This window comes from Ictalurus punctatus, chromosome 20 (assembly GCF_001660625.3).
Source record: "Ictalurus punctatus breed USDA103 chromosome 20, Coco_2.0, whole genome shotgun sequence".
Classification (NCBI taxonomy): domain Eukaryota; kingdom Metazoa; phylum Chordata; class Actinopteri; order Siluriformes; family Ictaluridae; genus Ictalurus; species Ictalurus punctatus.
In genome coordinates this window covers 20181677-20197143 of record NC_030435.2, presented here as the reverse complement: position 1 = coordinate 20197143, position 15467 = coordinate 20181677, and the positions used below count along the sequence as shown (strand labels likewise).

At 38.9% G+C, this 15467-nt stretch overlaps 2 protein-coding genes across 3 annotated transcripts; one reads left to right on the top strand and one right to left on the bottom strand.

Annotated features, from left to right (window-relative positions):
* Window positions 1–842: 842 nt before the first annotated feature.
* jund (JunD proto-oncogene, AP-1 transcription factor subunit) lies at window positions 843–2743 on the bottom strand. The gene has a single exon (XM_017495642.3). The coding sequence runs from the start codon at window positions 2395–2397 to the stop codon at window positions 1540–1542; it is 858 nt and encodes a 285-aa protein (XP_017351131.1). The 5' UTR covers window positions 2398–2743; the 3' UTR covers window positions 843–1539.
* Window positions 2744–8701: 5958 nt separating this feature from the next.
* Window positions 8702–15101, top strand: pgpep1 (pyroglutamyl-peptidase I). 2 transcript variants are annotated; one of them, XM_017495641.3, is made up of 5 exons: window positions 8702–8956; window positions 9460–9512; window positions 9900–10016; window positions 12717–12945; window positions 13462–15101. In XM_017495641.3, exons 1-5 carry the CDS (start codon window positions 8926–8928, stop codon window positions 13587–13589), a joined length of 558 nt encoding a protein of 185 aa, XP_017351130.1. In that variant the 5' UTR covers window positions 8702–8925; the 3' UTR covers window positions 13590–15101. The 2 variants fall into 2 exon arrangements, with proteins under 2 accessions (XP_017351130.1, XP_017351129.1); XM_017495640.3 differs by having other exon boundaries at window positions 8728–8956; window positions 12717–12949.
* The last annotated feature ends 366 nt before the right edge of the window (window positions 15102–15467 follow it).

The following is a 15467-nucleotide window of genomic DNA, read 5'->3' as shown; positions in this document are numbered from 1 at the left end:
TAACCATAGAACCCGATCCCATTTAAAGTCCCAGTAGTGTCTGGCAAACTGAAAATGCTTGAGTTTGTTTTCAGATAAGAGTAGAGGCTTTTTTCTCAAAACCCTTCCAAAAAACCTGTGGTGATGTAGGTGACTCCTTGGAGATGTTTTGTCCACTCGAACTGTCCTCTTCACAGTGCGTTGAGACGATATAGACACACGTCCAATTCCAGGTTGATTCATAACATTTCCAGTTGACTGGAACTTTTTCATTATTGCCCTGATGGTGGAAAAGGGCATTTTCAATGCTGGTGTTATTTTCTTATAGCCACTTCCCATTGTCTGAAGCTCAACAACCTTTTGTCACACATCACAGCTATACTCCTTGGTCTTACCCATTGTTAAGAATTTGACTTTTTTTTTATAAATTGTTTTTAAATTGTTTATAAAACAATTTTTTTTAAACCTGTGTTGCGTTTGCAATTGTTTGATATTCATGAGAGCAAAGTATTTTGTGATTGTTTACTTAACAAAAGACCAAAAGGTTAAACAATAAAGACAATTTTTCAATTTGCTCATATTTTCCAAGGGTGCCAATATTGGTGGAGAGCACTGTAATTAAAATTAAACAATAAATTATTGAAGAAGGGCCCTTGTGATGTACCACATATAAACATTAGATGTCATCTTTTTCTGTAATAAAGAGCTAGGGGTTTTTTTCATATTCACTGCTATTCTATCCTCACAAAATGTCAGTGAGGTGAAGCACATATAACTTGTAAAACCAGTAACTGTGTCCAAATAAGCCAGTGAGACCGGGATTTTTTTTTCTTTAGAAAAAAAATTTTACTCAACAACAACAATGCAAATACAAGATCACTTTTATTGGACAGTATCTCAAGAAATCTTGAAGGCGGTACTCGGACATGTGACAAACAAACAAGTAAATCAATGACAAGTCACAACAGCAAGAAATAAGACATTGTGTGAATAGCTGTATATAAATTAGATAAGGTCATTGGTTAATAAGTGTTTTGTACACAGTTAAGGCTTTACACATTAAGCGTGCATGCACGACATCTGTGTTTGGTTGCACTCATTGAGTTTGTCTCATTATCATGCAAAAACACTGCTGATGCTTTAAGTCTTCTCCTGTCTCAGATAGGCCCAGAGTCTCAGACCTATGACACGTAGTAGTGTAAATGCAATTGTCGTAGACTGGTTGTCAGTAAGACAAATTTAGGCCTACCTTCCTGCTGTTTAGTTTAAACCATATAACACACCTGAATCAACTAATCTCTTCGGAACCCTTTTGATCTTATGCCATGTTTTATTAGATGCATACAGGAAATGAACTCTGCATGTAAGCAAAGCTCCACAGGGAGGGTTATTTCTCAGAGTTCATATCAATCCATTTGCTACAAAACGGTGTAAACATGTATATAGCTATTATTATAATAATAATAATTAAAAAAAATCCACAACGTCTCTTATTTACATGAGCACCAAAATCAGTGTCCGCACTTTTTGGCACAGTTGTGCTGAAAGTGAAAAGGATTGTCAGTATGCCTGCACCTGGGTAGGCAGCAGCTGGCAGCCGTTGTTCACGTGGTTCATGACCCGCTGCTTGAGCTGCGCGACCTGCTCGCGCAACACGCTGGCGGTGGACGCGAGCTCGCTGTTTTGCGTCTTCAGCGTCTTGACTTTGTCCTCCAGGCGCGAGATCCTCTCCAGCTTCCTCTTGCGGCACTTGGAGGCGGCGATGCGGTTGCGCAGCTTCTTGCGCTCCGCCTTGATGCGCTCCTGCGTGTCCATGTCGATGGGTGACAGGGGTGGACTGTCGCCGAAGCTCTGCACGTCGGGGACGGTCTGCGGTTCGTCCTTGGGCGAACGGATCCGCGCGTGCGTGGCGTGCTGCTGCGCGTTCGGCGTGTTCGCGTGTGACGACGATGACGGCGACGACGAAGACGACGACGACGACGCTGGAGGTGGCGGAGGGAAAGGGATCGTGTCCGTGGAGTAGTTCACAGCTGTGCCCAGAGCGCCGCTTCCATATGTGCTCAAGTTCGTGTAGACCGGAAGGTCGGACGGTAAGGCGAGAGCGGCGCCTGTTGCGAGGCGGTTTAGAGTCGCTGCGCCTCCGTTCAGCTGGTTCTGCTTGTGCAGGTCCTCCAGGGCTTTCACGAAACCTTCTGCGAACTCCTGCTCGTCGCTGACCGGTTTCGGGTAGACGAACTGCGAGGTCGGGGTCGTCGTGACCATGCCGTTGGACTGGATAATCAGCCTTTCCAGCTCAGGCGAGGCCAGTTTTAGGAGTCCCAGGTCCTGGGAGCTAAGTATACCTTCCGCGTCCCGCAAATCCGGTTTGAGGTTAGAGCTGTTCTGGTCGTCCAGGTTTAAACTCATGTCTTTCTTCATGGTGCCGTGGCGCTGCGGTTCTGGACACAGACGATCGTTTCCATTCTACACCCCCGATCAGGGGTGAGATGGGCTTGTTATCCAAACAAACTGTTCGTTTTACTTTTCCTTATCGCCAAGTCGTGCGTGAAGAAAAAAAAAAACAACAACAACACTCGCTTTCCTGTGTTTTCTTTTTCTCGCAGTATGTTTAAGCTACGTCTTTCTTACGTAACTTATTTGATCACCTTCTTTCTTGCTAGATTTCCTGTTTGATGAGCTTCTTTCCCCGTCCTCTAAACCGACTCTCCCCGGTCTTGAGAAACTCTATCTATGGGCGTAAAAATAAGCATTTGCAAGTTTTCTATCCCAGAAAATTCCATTATGTCATTTCAGAGCGCTCAGATTGGACAAAAATGACGTTTTCTTCCGGTTTCATTTGAATAAGGGGTGGCGCTAGGCTCCGTCGCTATGGAGAAATCGGGACAACTGCAAACAGCGCGATGCATTGTGGGTTGATGTCATAAAGAACGTAGAGAGCGCGAGGGTGGGGACAGCTCGAGGCCAGCCACAGAGTCTACAGGAAAATGTTGCTTTCTTTCAGCCTGTGAACGTTTTTGAACGTTTAAAACGCAAATTTCCATTCATTTTACATTCGAGAAACGATACCCGTCAGGGTTTTTACACATTTACATGTCAATAGGATTGGTGTTGAAATTGAACACACACTTATCAAAGTTTATAAGAACAAAATGAGACAAAAATGTCATGTTTAAGTTAAAATTTTAGCCTTTCTGCTCTAGCAGATGAAGTTGTGAGTTTAGTAAAACACTACAATCCTGCTTTTGACGTAATTTGGCTCTTAAAATGATTTATGATTTATATTTTTATATAATAGCACGTTTGCCTGGGACCTTCGTGGTTGGGGATTCGAATCCCACCTCCGCCTTGTGTGCTCCGAGTTTGCACGTTCTCCCTGTCCTTCAGGGGTTTCCTCCAGGTACACTGGTTTCCTCCCCAGTCCACATACGTTGTAGGCTGATTGGCATCCCTAAATTGTACGTAGTGTGTGAATGTGTGTGATTGTGCCCTGCGATGGGCTGACACCCTGTTCAGGGTGTCCTCTCTCTTGTGCCCCGGGTCTCCTGGGATAGGCTCCAGGTCCCCACGACCTTGTGTAGGATAAGCAGTACAGAAAATGGATGGATGGATGGATTTTTATATAGTGTGATTTATCCAAATTCAGTGGCTTACATTTGCACAGTCTAAATCATAACAAACACAATTTAAACATATTGAAACTCTGTATGTTAGCTATTAAATAACATGGATGGTCTAACTATATCTAATTGTAGTAAAACATGAATTTTTAGAAGAACATTCGTGCATCATACAACTCTACCAAACCAAAATAATAGAAATGTGGGGTGTTTTCTGCAGCTTTCTATAAAACTCTAAAATAATTCATTCTGATTCAGGTGTATGACCAGATCATGCATACAGAATCATATTTTTTCATTTGTACTCCATAGTCATGTCTGAGATCTGTATCTGTGAGGAAACGTTGGTGTTTGCCTTGAAGATGTGAATGAATCACGCTCGTTTCTGCATGTGGTTGCTTCTATGGTTTCTAAAAATAGCTGTGCATGCAGAGAAAGAAGCAGAGGGGACAAACCGATATGACGACAGGGAACAGTGACGTCCGTGGACCATTTGCATCAGAGAGCAGCACCAGCGTTTCTTGTTACTATGGCAACACTGACATGGGGTCTGACGCAGAAGCAGGCGAATGAAGCAGAGGAGGGAAGAAAGGATGTGGAGGATGCGGGGCACCTGAAGATGTGTAGGTGGCAGAAAACTGATATTTTTAAGCCTTGGAAATTATTTGCTGTTAATGATGGGGTGAAGGGGAGGAAAAGAGACGAGATTGCATTCATAAAAATGTCACAGTCTTGGTTTATTCAGTTTTGTACTCATCTGAGATTACGACGCCATTGTGGGAGTCAGAGGGCTGTTAGTTCAATTCCTAGCCAGGCAATTAATCTGTTCTTAGGGATGTGTCTTGTCATTTTTCATGGTATACATTTGATTCAAAAGTGAGTGACACTTTGAGTTCAGACACTGCAGCATTGGTAACACTAGTTACATGCAGCTGGATGGGAATAAAGCACTTGCACAGTAAAACTGCAGGCCCTTTTCATTGGCCTCCTCTGAGCTCAGTTACATGGCTCCACTTCATGACTCACACACATGTGTGGAGCCCAAGGCCAAGAAGAACAGAGGTGATTATAATATATGAATACCACAGTTGCAAAGGCATTGCTCTAAAACACAAGGACTTACAACGCCCCAGAGTTTTTTTTTTTTTGTTTTTTTTCTGAGACCAACTCACGCAAACAGGTTTGAACCAGATCTTTTTTCTCTGTGTTGTCATGCAGGTTTGAGCCAGTGGGCCTGATTTTAATGATCTGTGGCTGCCACTCAAATCAATTCAGTGAATATTTTTCAAATTTGTGGTTAGATGGCTATTTAAACAGAGTACAGAGATGTTTATTGCCAAGCACAATAGCTTGAGGAGCTAGTCAACTATTTATGCATATTTTTATTTTATTATTTTCAGTTATTACATTCTAGAAAGCTGCAGCATAAAATAAGCAGAAACATAGAACCATTTGTTTTTACAAATTTGCATTGGTAGAGTTGTATGATGCGTGCATGTTTTTCTAATAAGTCATGTTTTACTACAATTACATGCATTTAATTCAAAAATCAACATAGAAACATAGTCTCAATGTATTTACATAGCACAGTATTTGTTATATTTTAGAATATGCAAAGCTAAATAAGCCAAATTTAGCTCGTATTATGTGCTATCATTGTGAAATATGACATATCTTCAATATGTTGCTCTTTTTGACAGTAATTACTTCGCAAAAGGAATATTTAGACATGCCCCATGCATTACTGCATGCATGCATAATTTAAAAGGATTAATAGACTGTGATTTTTACTCCATAGTTTGTCTCAGTCAGATAGTTCCAGGTGGAATATAACATTGCTCTGCCATGCACTGACTAGCTTTAAAGTTAGCTAGCTGGGTTTACATTTATGGGGTTAAAATGAATATTACATATACAGTCACCATATGCTCTAGATGACTACATAAAATAAACACACTACACAAGCATATTTACATTTCCTGTAACAAAAATGATTTTTGAAATAATATTTTTGAGAATAATAAATAATAAACAAATTGTCTCCTTTTTTAAGGTTGTTCTTAGCCTCTAGTATCTCTATGGTTGCCTTTGACCATGGCCTTTTTGACTTGGGGTGTAAATGTGAGGTCATGTACTAAACCAATGGCAGATAAACACTGCATAATCCAAGTAATAGATATTTTAAAAAGAAAAAAAAAATTATTAAAGCTGAATCAGTCACCATACAGTTTTATGAGCTCTGAAAATGAGATGTTGGTCTATAGTTTTATGACCTTTTAAGTTCCCAATTTTTAAAAAATCAATTAGTAGATGCCATATCCACAACTACAAGCAGTTTGGAAGGATTACACAAAATAAACTTTTTTCTCAAACTTGTACTACAAGTGCCAAAGGTGCTTCTGGATATCATGCCATAGTGGGGATGGGCAGAATCAATCCAAACATTCTCCAGTACTGCTACTATACTCTTCACTGTCACTGCATCCACAGAGTAAGGCCACAATTGATTGGTAGAAAGAGCTTGCACTTGCATTTCTTGTTCAGTACCATCTGTTCATCTCAACAACCATCTGGTTGTTTAGCTAAACCATCAGCAGGTAGTTGTAGGACTGTACCATCTCCACATCCTCCCCTGTACCCCAAGATCCCTCTCAGAATTTCTCACACTGGTTGTTAGACCTTACAGGAAGAGGCTTAGTACTGTTATTCTTTCAATGGAAGGCTGTACAAAATGTAGTGGTGCCAAAATATTTGAAACCAGTGTTTTATAAAGGGGGAAAAAAAATCTGCCTTCATATATTTAAAGTCAAAAGATCATTCGTTGTATATTAGTCCTTTGATACATTCCTTATTCATTTATATATTACAGTTCCCAAATCACTGGTTGTCCAGGTTGTTGCTCAAGAAGGAACACATTAAAGGTTACAGGAAAACAATGAGAGCAATGAACAAGATGCTGAGCAACAAGAAAGAAGAGAATTTCAGTGTGAGTTTACATAAAGCCCATTTTCAAATACAATCCTGAATTTTTATTTGACTGTAAAGTACTAAAGTAACATGGGAATTTAGATTTATATATATATATATATATATATATATATATATATATATATATATATATATATATATATATATATATATATATATATGTGTGTGTGTGTGTGTGTGTGTGTGTGTGTGTGTATGTATGTATGTATGTATATATCATAGCTATGTACTAACCACTACATTTAAAGGAAAATTCCATCCTAAACGAATTACATATTAATCACACGATTAACACATTATCTGCGATGATGTCCTAGATTTACTGGACAAATTGGATAAATTCTGAATTGTAAGGAAGCCCTAAGCGGCCATGCGTTATTAATTTTTTCTGTGTACTCGACATCCATTGTCCCGAAATCAATGGGATTTTTGAATGGGTTTTTTGTGAAATGCCCGAAATAAAGTCTGAGTTTAACACAAGCTCAAGATGTGTTCACGTTTTATACTACGACATAAAATACATAAGTAAAACACCACTCAGGATTTAAAAAAAAAAAAAAAAGCTTTTACGTGAAAAAGACTGTTGCGAACAAGTGGCTAAATAGTACTACAGCGGTTGTCGGGGACATTAAACGTCATCACGCCGAACAGGAAGTATCATCTATTACAGTCTCGTTGTGTTTATATTCGCTCTCTTGCAAACTATTCCGACTCAGCCTTTCCTACTTGTAGATTTCTCAATCTATAGTAATTTCCAATCGTATTGTTATTTAAATAAATATTGAAAGAGTTGTCGGAAATGTAGCAGTGGTGACGTTGAAGTCATGCGACCGTGGTGTAGTTCATTTATAGCATGACATTAGCTATTTACTTCTGGCGATTGTATTTAGGCTTCAAAATGCATAAACGTTGTGTTCCTTTGTGAAGATTATCTTGATGAAGGAAGCATGTAAGAATCATGAAATTTTTATTTATCTAGCGAGAGGGACATCCCTCTCTCTAGATAAAGGGATAGGCAAGTAATACATTTATAATGGCGGAGATGCCAACATGCATGTAACAACAGTCTCATTCACAAAGCGTGAGATCTTCTCGGGATAAAATTTACATCGTGAGAAAACAGTTTTTGGTTATGCCAAGCTCACGAGAAAATTAAGTCTAGATTACGAGAGAACAACTTTTTGTTATATATATATATATATATATATATATATATATATATATATATATATATATATATATATATATATATACACACACACACACACACACACACACACACATATATATATATATATATATATATATATATATATATATATATATATATATATATATATCCATCCATTTTCTATACCGCTTGTCTACTGGGTTGTGGGGAACCTGGAGCGTATACCAGGGAGCATTGGGCACAAGACAGGGTACACCCTGGACGGGGTGCCAATCCATTGCAGGCACACTAACGGACACTTTGGACATGCCAATCCGTCTACCACGCATGTCTTTGGACTGGGGGAGGAAACCAGAGTACCTGGAGGAAGCCCCCGAAGCACAGGGAGAACATGCAAACTCCACACACACAGGGCCACAGCGGGAATCGAACCCCCAACCCCGGAGGTGTGAGATTAACATGCTAGCCATCGTGCGCACTCAATCTAAATCATATATCAAAATCATTCTTTTTATATGCGCATAGATTATTGTCGTTAAAAAGACGTTATGGGTCAGGATTCCGTCATCCGACATGGTACTGCCACAGTGACCTCTGGGACTTCAAGCAGGTTCCGTGCGTTCAAGTCTGCATCCGATGCATCCTCGATATCAAGAACGCATCCGGGTAATTTCATGCGTCCCACGTAATTGCGTTTTTGAGGATTGGAATTGAACTTCAGAGGTGGATGATGACGTAGGAGGAGTATGCAAGATCACAAGATCGCTTAAGAATCCGAATTGAGAAACGACTAATGGTAATTTCTTATTTTCCACATTATTTATTTCAATAAGAAATACAATAAAATAAAAAAGACATCATTCTTATTATTCAATTGATAAGACATTGTGATTGTTGAGCTTTTGATGGATTTAATCGATTTTAGCCTCCAAGCTACTATCACCTGTACGTGCGGTGAGTAACCGGAACAGAAGGGGGCGCTGTGGTGCTTCAAGGCGCTGTGGCGGCTGCGCTAATAGAGGAGAGATAGAGCGCTACAGGAAGCGCTGATGGGAGTTGTATTTATCTTAGCACCAATAGGCAAGCTGGCTGTTCGGTTGTCCTATGTAACATTATTCTGTCATCTTAAAAATATACAGGTCGCTCGGTTATCACGCTAGTTTCACTGTCATGGAGCACAATAAGACGGTTATTGTGACAGGTAAACATTTTGTTTCGTCTCGGTAAACTGTTGGTGGGCAAACAAGCGAAGCACGAGCGCAGCTTTTATCAGGGAGTTTTTACGGAGCTTATTGTTATGACAGCTGTCGATATGCCATTGGTTGTGTTAGAAGTGAGTGTACAGTTAGTGTAGGGGTTGTTTATAATTTATTTAAAAATGTATATAATTTTTGACAACGTCTGGGAAATTATTATAAACAAAAAACCGAAAGTGTAGACAATTCTATTTGATTTCTGAAAGGTTTGTTAATGATGTGTGGGACTACAGCATTTAACCATCCTGTAATGAAGGTTATTCATTAATTGAGTTAAGTTGATGTAGATTGAAGTATCTGGACGCCTGGTTTGTGTGTATGTGTGTATGTGTGTATGTGTGTGTGTGTGTGTGTGTGTGTGTGTGTGTGTGTGTGTGTGTGTGTTTAAGTGAAAAAAGAAAAGAAAGATGCTATTTATCATGCTATTCATCACTTTGTCTTTCTACAGGTTTTGAACCTTTTGGAGAACATGCTGTTAATGCAAGCTGGGTGGCAGTGCAGGTATTGTAGTTTGCACTTTTAGAACTGTTAGAAGTTAAAAAGTAACCAGAATGACCACGAGATGAGTGCTGTGGACTGTGATGTATGTCTATCTGATACAATAAATGTGATAAGGAAACATTGCAGGTCACTTTATGAACGTTAATTATTTGGCTGTATCTCAGATGAAGTCTAGAGTATGCTCAGGGCATTGTCCTTTATGGACAATCATTTGTGTCCTTTATGGATCCTGAGATACTTTTGAGCCTTCAGGTTCCCTGAATGCATCCCCTTTTTCAACACTTCTTAGATATTGTCTGATTAAGCATGAGTTCTTTATTTGAAGTTTATTTGATGTGTGTGTGTGTGTGTATGTGTGTGTGTGTGTGTTTGTGTTCCGAATTACAGGAGTTAAAGAAGTTGGGGCTCGGACCAAATGTGGATCTTCACATTACTGAGGTTCCTGTGGAGTACCAAGCAGTCCAGAATCTTCTACCCTCACTATGGGATCAGTATCACCCACAGGTACTCTGTTACTGACCACTTTTTTGCTCATCATCAATTTTCAGTAATCGCTTTATCCTGGTCAGGGTCATGGTAGGTCCCAGAGTTTCACACGGAAATCCCATAGGAATATGCCCTTCGTGGGATGCCAGTTCAGTGCAGGGCACAATGGACACACAGTCACCTATTGCCAATTTAAAGTAGCCAGTCTAATTACTAGTATGTTATGGGAAGTGAGAGGAAACCAGTGCACCCAGAGGAAACCAGCACAAAGACATGGAGACCATGCAAAACTCCACATTATCTAAAATAACCTAAAAATAGCAATGAATCAGTTTTTGCCTTAACTATGGAGAAGTCGTCTAATTTTTATTTAGTCCTTCCAGGATTTCGTGAGTGCAGACATGTACGCAAAATTAAGCAAACGTCGCAATATTTGGAGAAGCGTGCAATTTTTTTTTTTTTTTTTTTTTTTTTTTTTTTTTTTTTACAAATTTAGCACAGATTTGAGCCAAGACACATCATGTGATGTCATCACAATGTATATCATATAATATTGGCACCCTTGGTAAATATGAGCAAAGAAGGCTTTGAAATATTGTCTTTATTGTTTAACCTTTTTTGATTGTTCAAAAAATTCACAAAAATAATCTGCTCTCATGGATATCAAACAATTGCAAACACAAAACAGATTTATCCAAAAAAAAAAAAAAAACTTTTTAAATATAGGTGTGAAACAATTATTGGCCCCCCTATGAGTTCATATGAGAAAAATCTATTTGAAGTATATTCCCATTGATATTTTACAGTTTTGTTTTTTTAGTACACCTGGGTGACTAAGAACAGGAAATTGTTCAATGATGACTTCCTGTTTCACAGGGATATAAATATGGGGTAACACCATGGGGCAATGGGTTAGACCAAGGAATATAGCTCTGATCTCCAAGGATCACAGCTGGAGAATTGTAGATGTTAGTTACATCTTGGGGTCAGAAAGTCTCCAAAACTACAATCCGAAGTCACCCACATCACCACAAGCTGTTTGGAAGGGTTTCAAGAAAAAAGCCTCTACTCCAAAAACAAACTCGAGCGTCTTCAGTTTGCCAGACACTACTGGAACTTCAAATGGGATCGGGTTCTATGGTCAGATGAAACCGAAATAGAGCTTTTTGGTAATAAATACCAGAGGTGGTTTTGTGCACACAGAGAGGTAGCCATATGGAAAAGTTCCTCATGTCCACGGTTAAATATGGTGGTGGTTCTTTAATGTTTTGGGGCTGTTTTTCTGCCAGAGGACCTGGTCATGTTGTTAGGATACATGGCATCATGGACAAATATCAACAGATATTAAACGAAAACCTAACTGCCTCTGCCAGAAAGCTTCAGATGGGCCGTGGTTGGATCTTCCAGCAGGAAAATGAGCCAACACATACATCAAAATCAACACAAATGGTTTACTGACCACAAAGCCAAGGTCCTGCCATGGCCATCCCAGTCCCCTGACTTGAACCCATAGACAACCTGTGGGGTGAACTGAAGCAGAGAGTCCACCAGCATGGACCTCGAAATTTGAAGGATCTGGAGAGATTCTGCATGGAGGAACGGCCTCAGATCCATTGCAATGTATTATCCAACCTCATCAGGCATTATAGGAGAAGACTCATAGAGCTGTTATCTTTGCAAAGGGAGGTAGCATAAAACATTGACTAAAAGGGTGCCAATAATTGTTGCACACCTATATTTAATATATATATATATATATATATATATATATATATATATATATATATATATATATATATATATATATATATATATATATATAAACCTGTGTTTTGTTTGCAATTGTTTGATATCCTTGAGAGCAGAGTATTTCTGTGCATTTTTTGAACGGATGATCAAAAAGTTAAACAATAGTAAATTTTTCACAGCGTTCTTTGCCAAGGGTGCCAATATTAGTGGAGGGCACTGTAGCTGAGGTATTGTTAATGTATAAGAGATCTAATAAAAAAAGACCAAAAGTGGATCCTGATTGTTATAGCCTCATCAGTAATTTTTTGTTGTTTCTTGAAAGACTTTTCAGTGTCAATAAAGCAGGCTCTGTGACACAGTAAATGGAGATGAAATCAATCCAAGAGAGAGCGAAAGTATCAACCGTTTCAAAATCAATTGTATTCCTCGTTGATTACAAGTAAGATCGCGCTGCAATCGGCAGACATTGACTGAGAAGACTGTAGCACTGGATGATGTTTTATCAGGTTCGGAACAAATCAATAAGGCAAGACAACGCTTATAGGGTTAGCGTCCACAGACAAGTCTCGACAAGAAGGTTCACTACAATTAACAGCATAAGGAAGCCTTTAGAGTTCTTAAAAATAGATGGGATGAAAATAAACGCGTACCAAGTACCTGCTCTGTGGTTAAACACAGCCATGCTCATTGCCAATCAGCTTTCAGCAAAGTGTCCACACAATCGGAGTCTTGACTCCATGGGAGTCATCTGATCTGAATCATACTGAGCAGCAATTTTTAAATACAAAAAAAACACCTTAAAGGAGAGGGAGCATGTTATGCATAAAAAAAAAAGCCTGTAACTGCAATTTGATCCAGTCAGTGTGTAATGCAGATACTGGCAAACTATCTCTGTGTGATGTATGTGTGTATATAGTGTATATATTTTTTTTAATTGACCAACTTGCTTTTTTTGTTTCTGCTCTACAGTTAGTGGTCCACGTTGGAGTTTCTGGAATGGCTACAACAGTAACCCTTGAAAAATGCGGTCATAACCGCGGCTATATGCGACCTGACAACTGCGCCTTCTGTCCTAAGTCCGGCTGCTGTATGGAGGGGGGGCCAGACTGCATCAAGTCAGCCATCGATATGGATGTTGTCTGCAAGAGGGTCAACAACTCAGACCTCGGAGTCTCTGTATCCGTTTCAAAAGATGCAGGCAGGTATGCGGTCCATATAAAAGCACAAGAAATAGTGTGTTTGTGTAATCACCATAAGAATAATTATAATATAACATTTGTACGACAGCACTGTTGAATTCTCTGTTTGATTGGTCAGAAGGTGTTGATTAATTTCATAAGTAACAGCAGCTCTGTCAGGGGTTTCAGCTGTAAATCAGATCAGAGGTTTCTCGTTCTAATACGCTGTCATGATGTTGCTGAGGAAGCATCTGTTATAATGCAGTAGTTGTATTGCAAGTGATAACTTGTTTCACAGATGTTCCACAACATTAAACGTAAGAATAAATGGTTAAAAAGTTCAGTATTTTATCAATAAATAAGAAATTTAAACGTTGGCAAATAAAACACTCCGGGATGTGCTGTTGTAGAGAAATAATTCTTTTTTTGATGGTATCAGTAACTCGGCTTCATATCAAGCCGCATCACACATTACATAAGGATTTTCACTGTTGCATTGTTGAACACCTTCTTATGTGTATTTTGGCTCTCATTAGATACCTGTGTGACTACACCTACTACGCATCGTTGTACCTGGGCAAGGGACGATCTGCGTTCGTGCATGTGCCCCCACTGGGGAACCCCTACAGTGCGGAACAGCTGGCGGAGGCACTCCGAGCTGTGATCTTGGAGATGCTAGACTTGTTGGAGCATAGTATGGAAAAGCAGCTTTGCCAGCACAGTCATTGAAAAATCCCAGAACAGCTCTTTAACCCACTATGTAGTGTATGTTTGGTGATACACTACACCATACTATGGGACTGGGCTGATTTGTGATGTAACCCAAACACCAGACTAAAACCTGCTGCTGCTCAACTCGGACAAGGATAGACAGCCCTTTGTGGGGTATAGTCATGAGACGCTGAGATGTGGTGCTATGTATAAAATGTATTTGTCAATCGACATGAATCATTAGCCCATCAGAACATACACAGCCATGTGCAGTAGGTTTTCCATGATTACCTCCCACTATACACACACACACACACACACACACACACACACACACACACACACACACACACACACCACACATACACCACTCATACCCAGAAGTATCCATGTTTGTTTGTTTTTAACAAAATTCACTATAGATACAAGTACAGTATGACTCATTTTATATATATATATATTTTTTATGTGGGAAGACTAATATGTCCTTGTATTGTAGCTGGAGTATTAATAGAAAATTTTTTAGTCTGGCCTTCTAGGGATGACTTTAGATGTATTAGTATGTGCCGCATATTTGTATGTGAGTGCAAAAATGCAAGCAACCAGCTGTCTGAATAAACTTTAATGCATTAATACAGTCAAAGCACACATTTGGAAGCACACTGGAAACATTGTTGTCTTTTGTATATATCACAACCTGCTAACTGCCAGCTATTTTTGAAGCATAATATTATGAATATTATATTAGGAATATTATTAATAATATTATGAAATCACACATATATGTATGACATTTGTAAACTATGACTAGTCATCGCACTGACTTTATGTACAAATTGTCTGTATTCAGAATCTATGACAGAAATGTGAATTGTGCCTGATATGAAGTAATAAAAATATTATAATTAATAGTTATAGACATATTTATAGAAAATACTTAGGCAGTTAGTATTTGTTTAATGACACCCCCGCCACACACACACACACACACACATTTTTTACTTATTCATAAAGATATTATCCTTGGAATTTTTTTGTCCTTTGGCCAACTGTTAAACTGATTCTTTTAATTTTATGTGTAACCCATGGAATGCTTAATGATGTGTGCTACATTACTTTCTATAAATGTAGAAATGTGTTCTCTGATTAACATGCCCTATTCATTTACAGTTTTATGTCTGGCTTCTCTGGCAAACTACAATGCTACAATAAATAATGTTATTTAAACTAATAAACTGTTGTCTTATATAGCTGAAAGCAAATTCTCTTACATCATGTACTCTTATATTATGAACTGTTATTAAGATGCCTTGGATATGGGGAATACTGGGTTATAGTTTCTGTTTGTGTGTCTCTGTGCTATCAAATACCTATGATGAATGTATTCGTTTAATTACCTCTTTGAATAAGCTGATCAACTCCCATCCTTTAATATAGCTAAAACATGAAAACTTATTTTGTAGTATGACCCTGTGTGCTGTGTGTTTTGTCTAAATCTGTCTGGCACTGCTTGTTACCAATGTGTATAAATACTTCTGTGTTGAAATGAATTAACAGGATGTCTCTGTGAGCATGCATGTGTCAGTGTGTGTTCATCTTAGACTCCCCAGATTGATCTGAAACGCTCTGAGGAAAACCACACTTTCTAAGCACAGAACTAAAAGTTAATAGAAGTAATTGTAAAACAGGCTGAAAGGGCTGACGGAGATCTGAAAACATAATATGAGATTCTTGAGATACTTGGAAATCTAACAATAGCCTTTATGCATTTATATATTTTTTATTTCAGGGTTGTACATTGTGTGGATCAATCTCTTTCACTTCAATGATG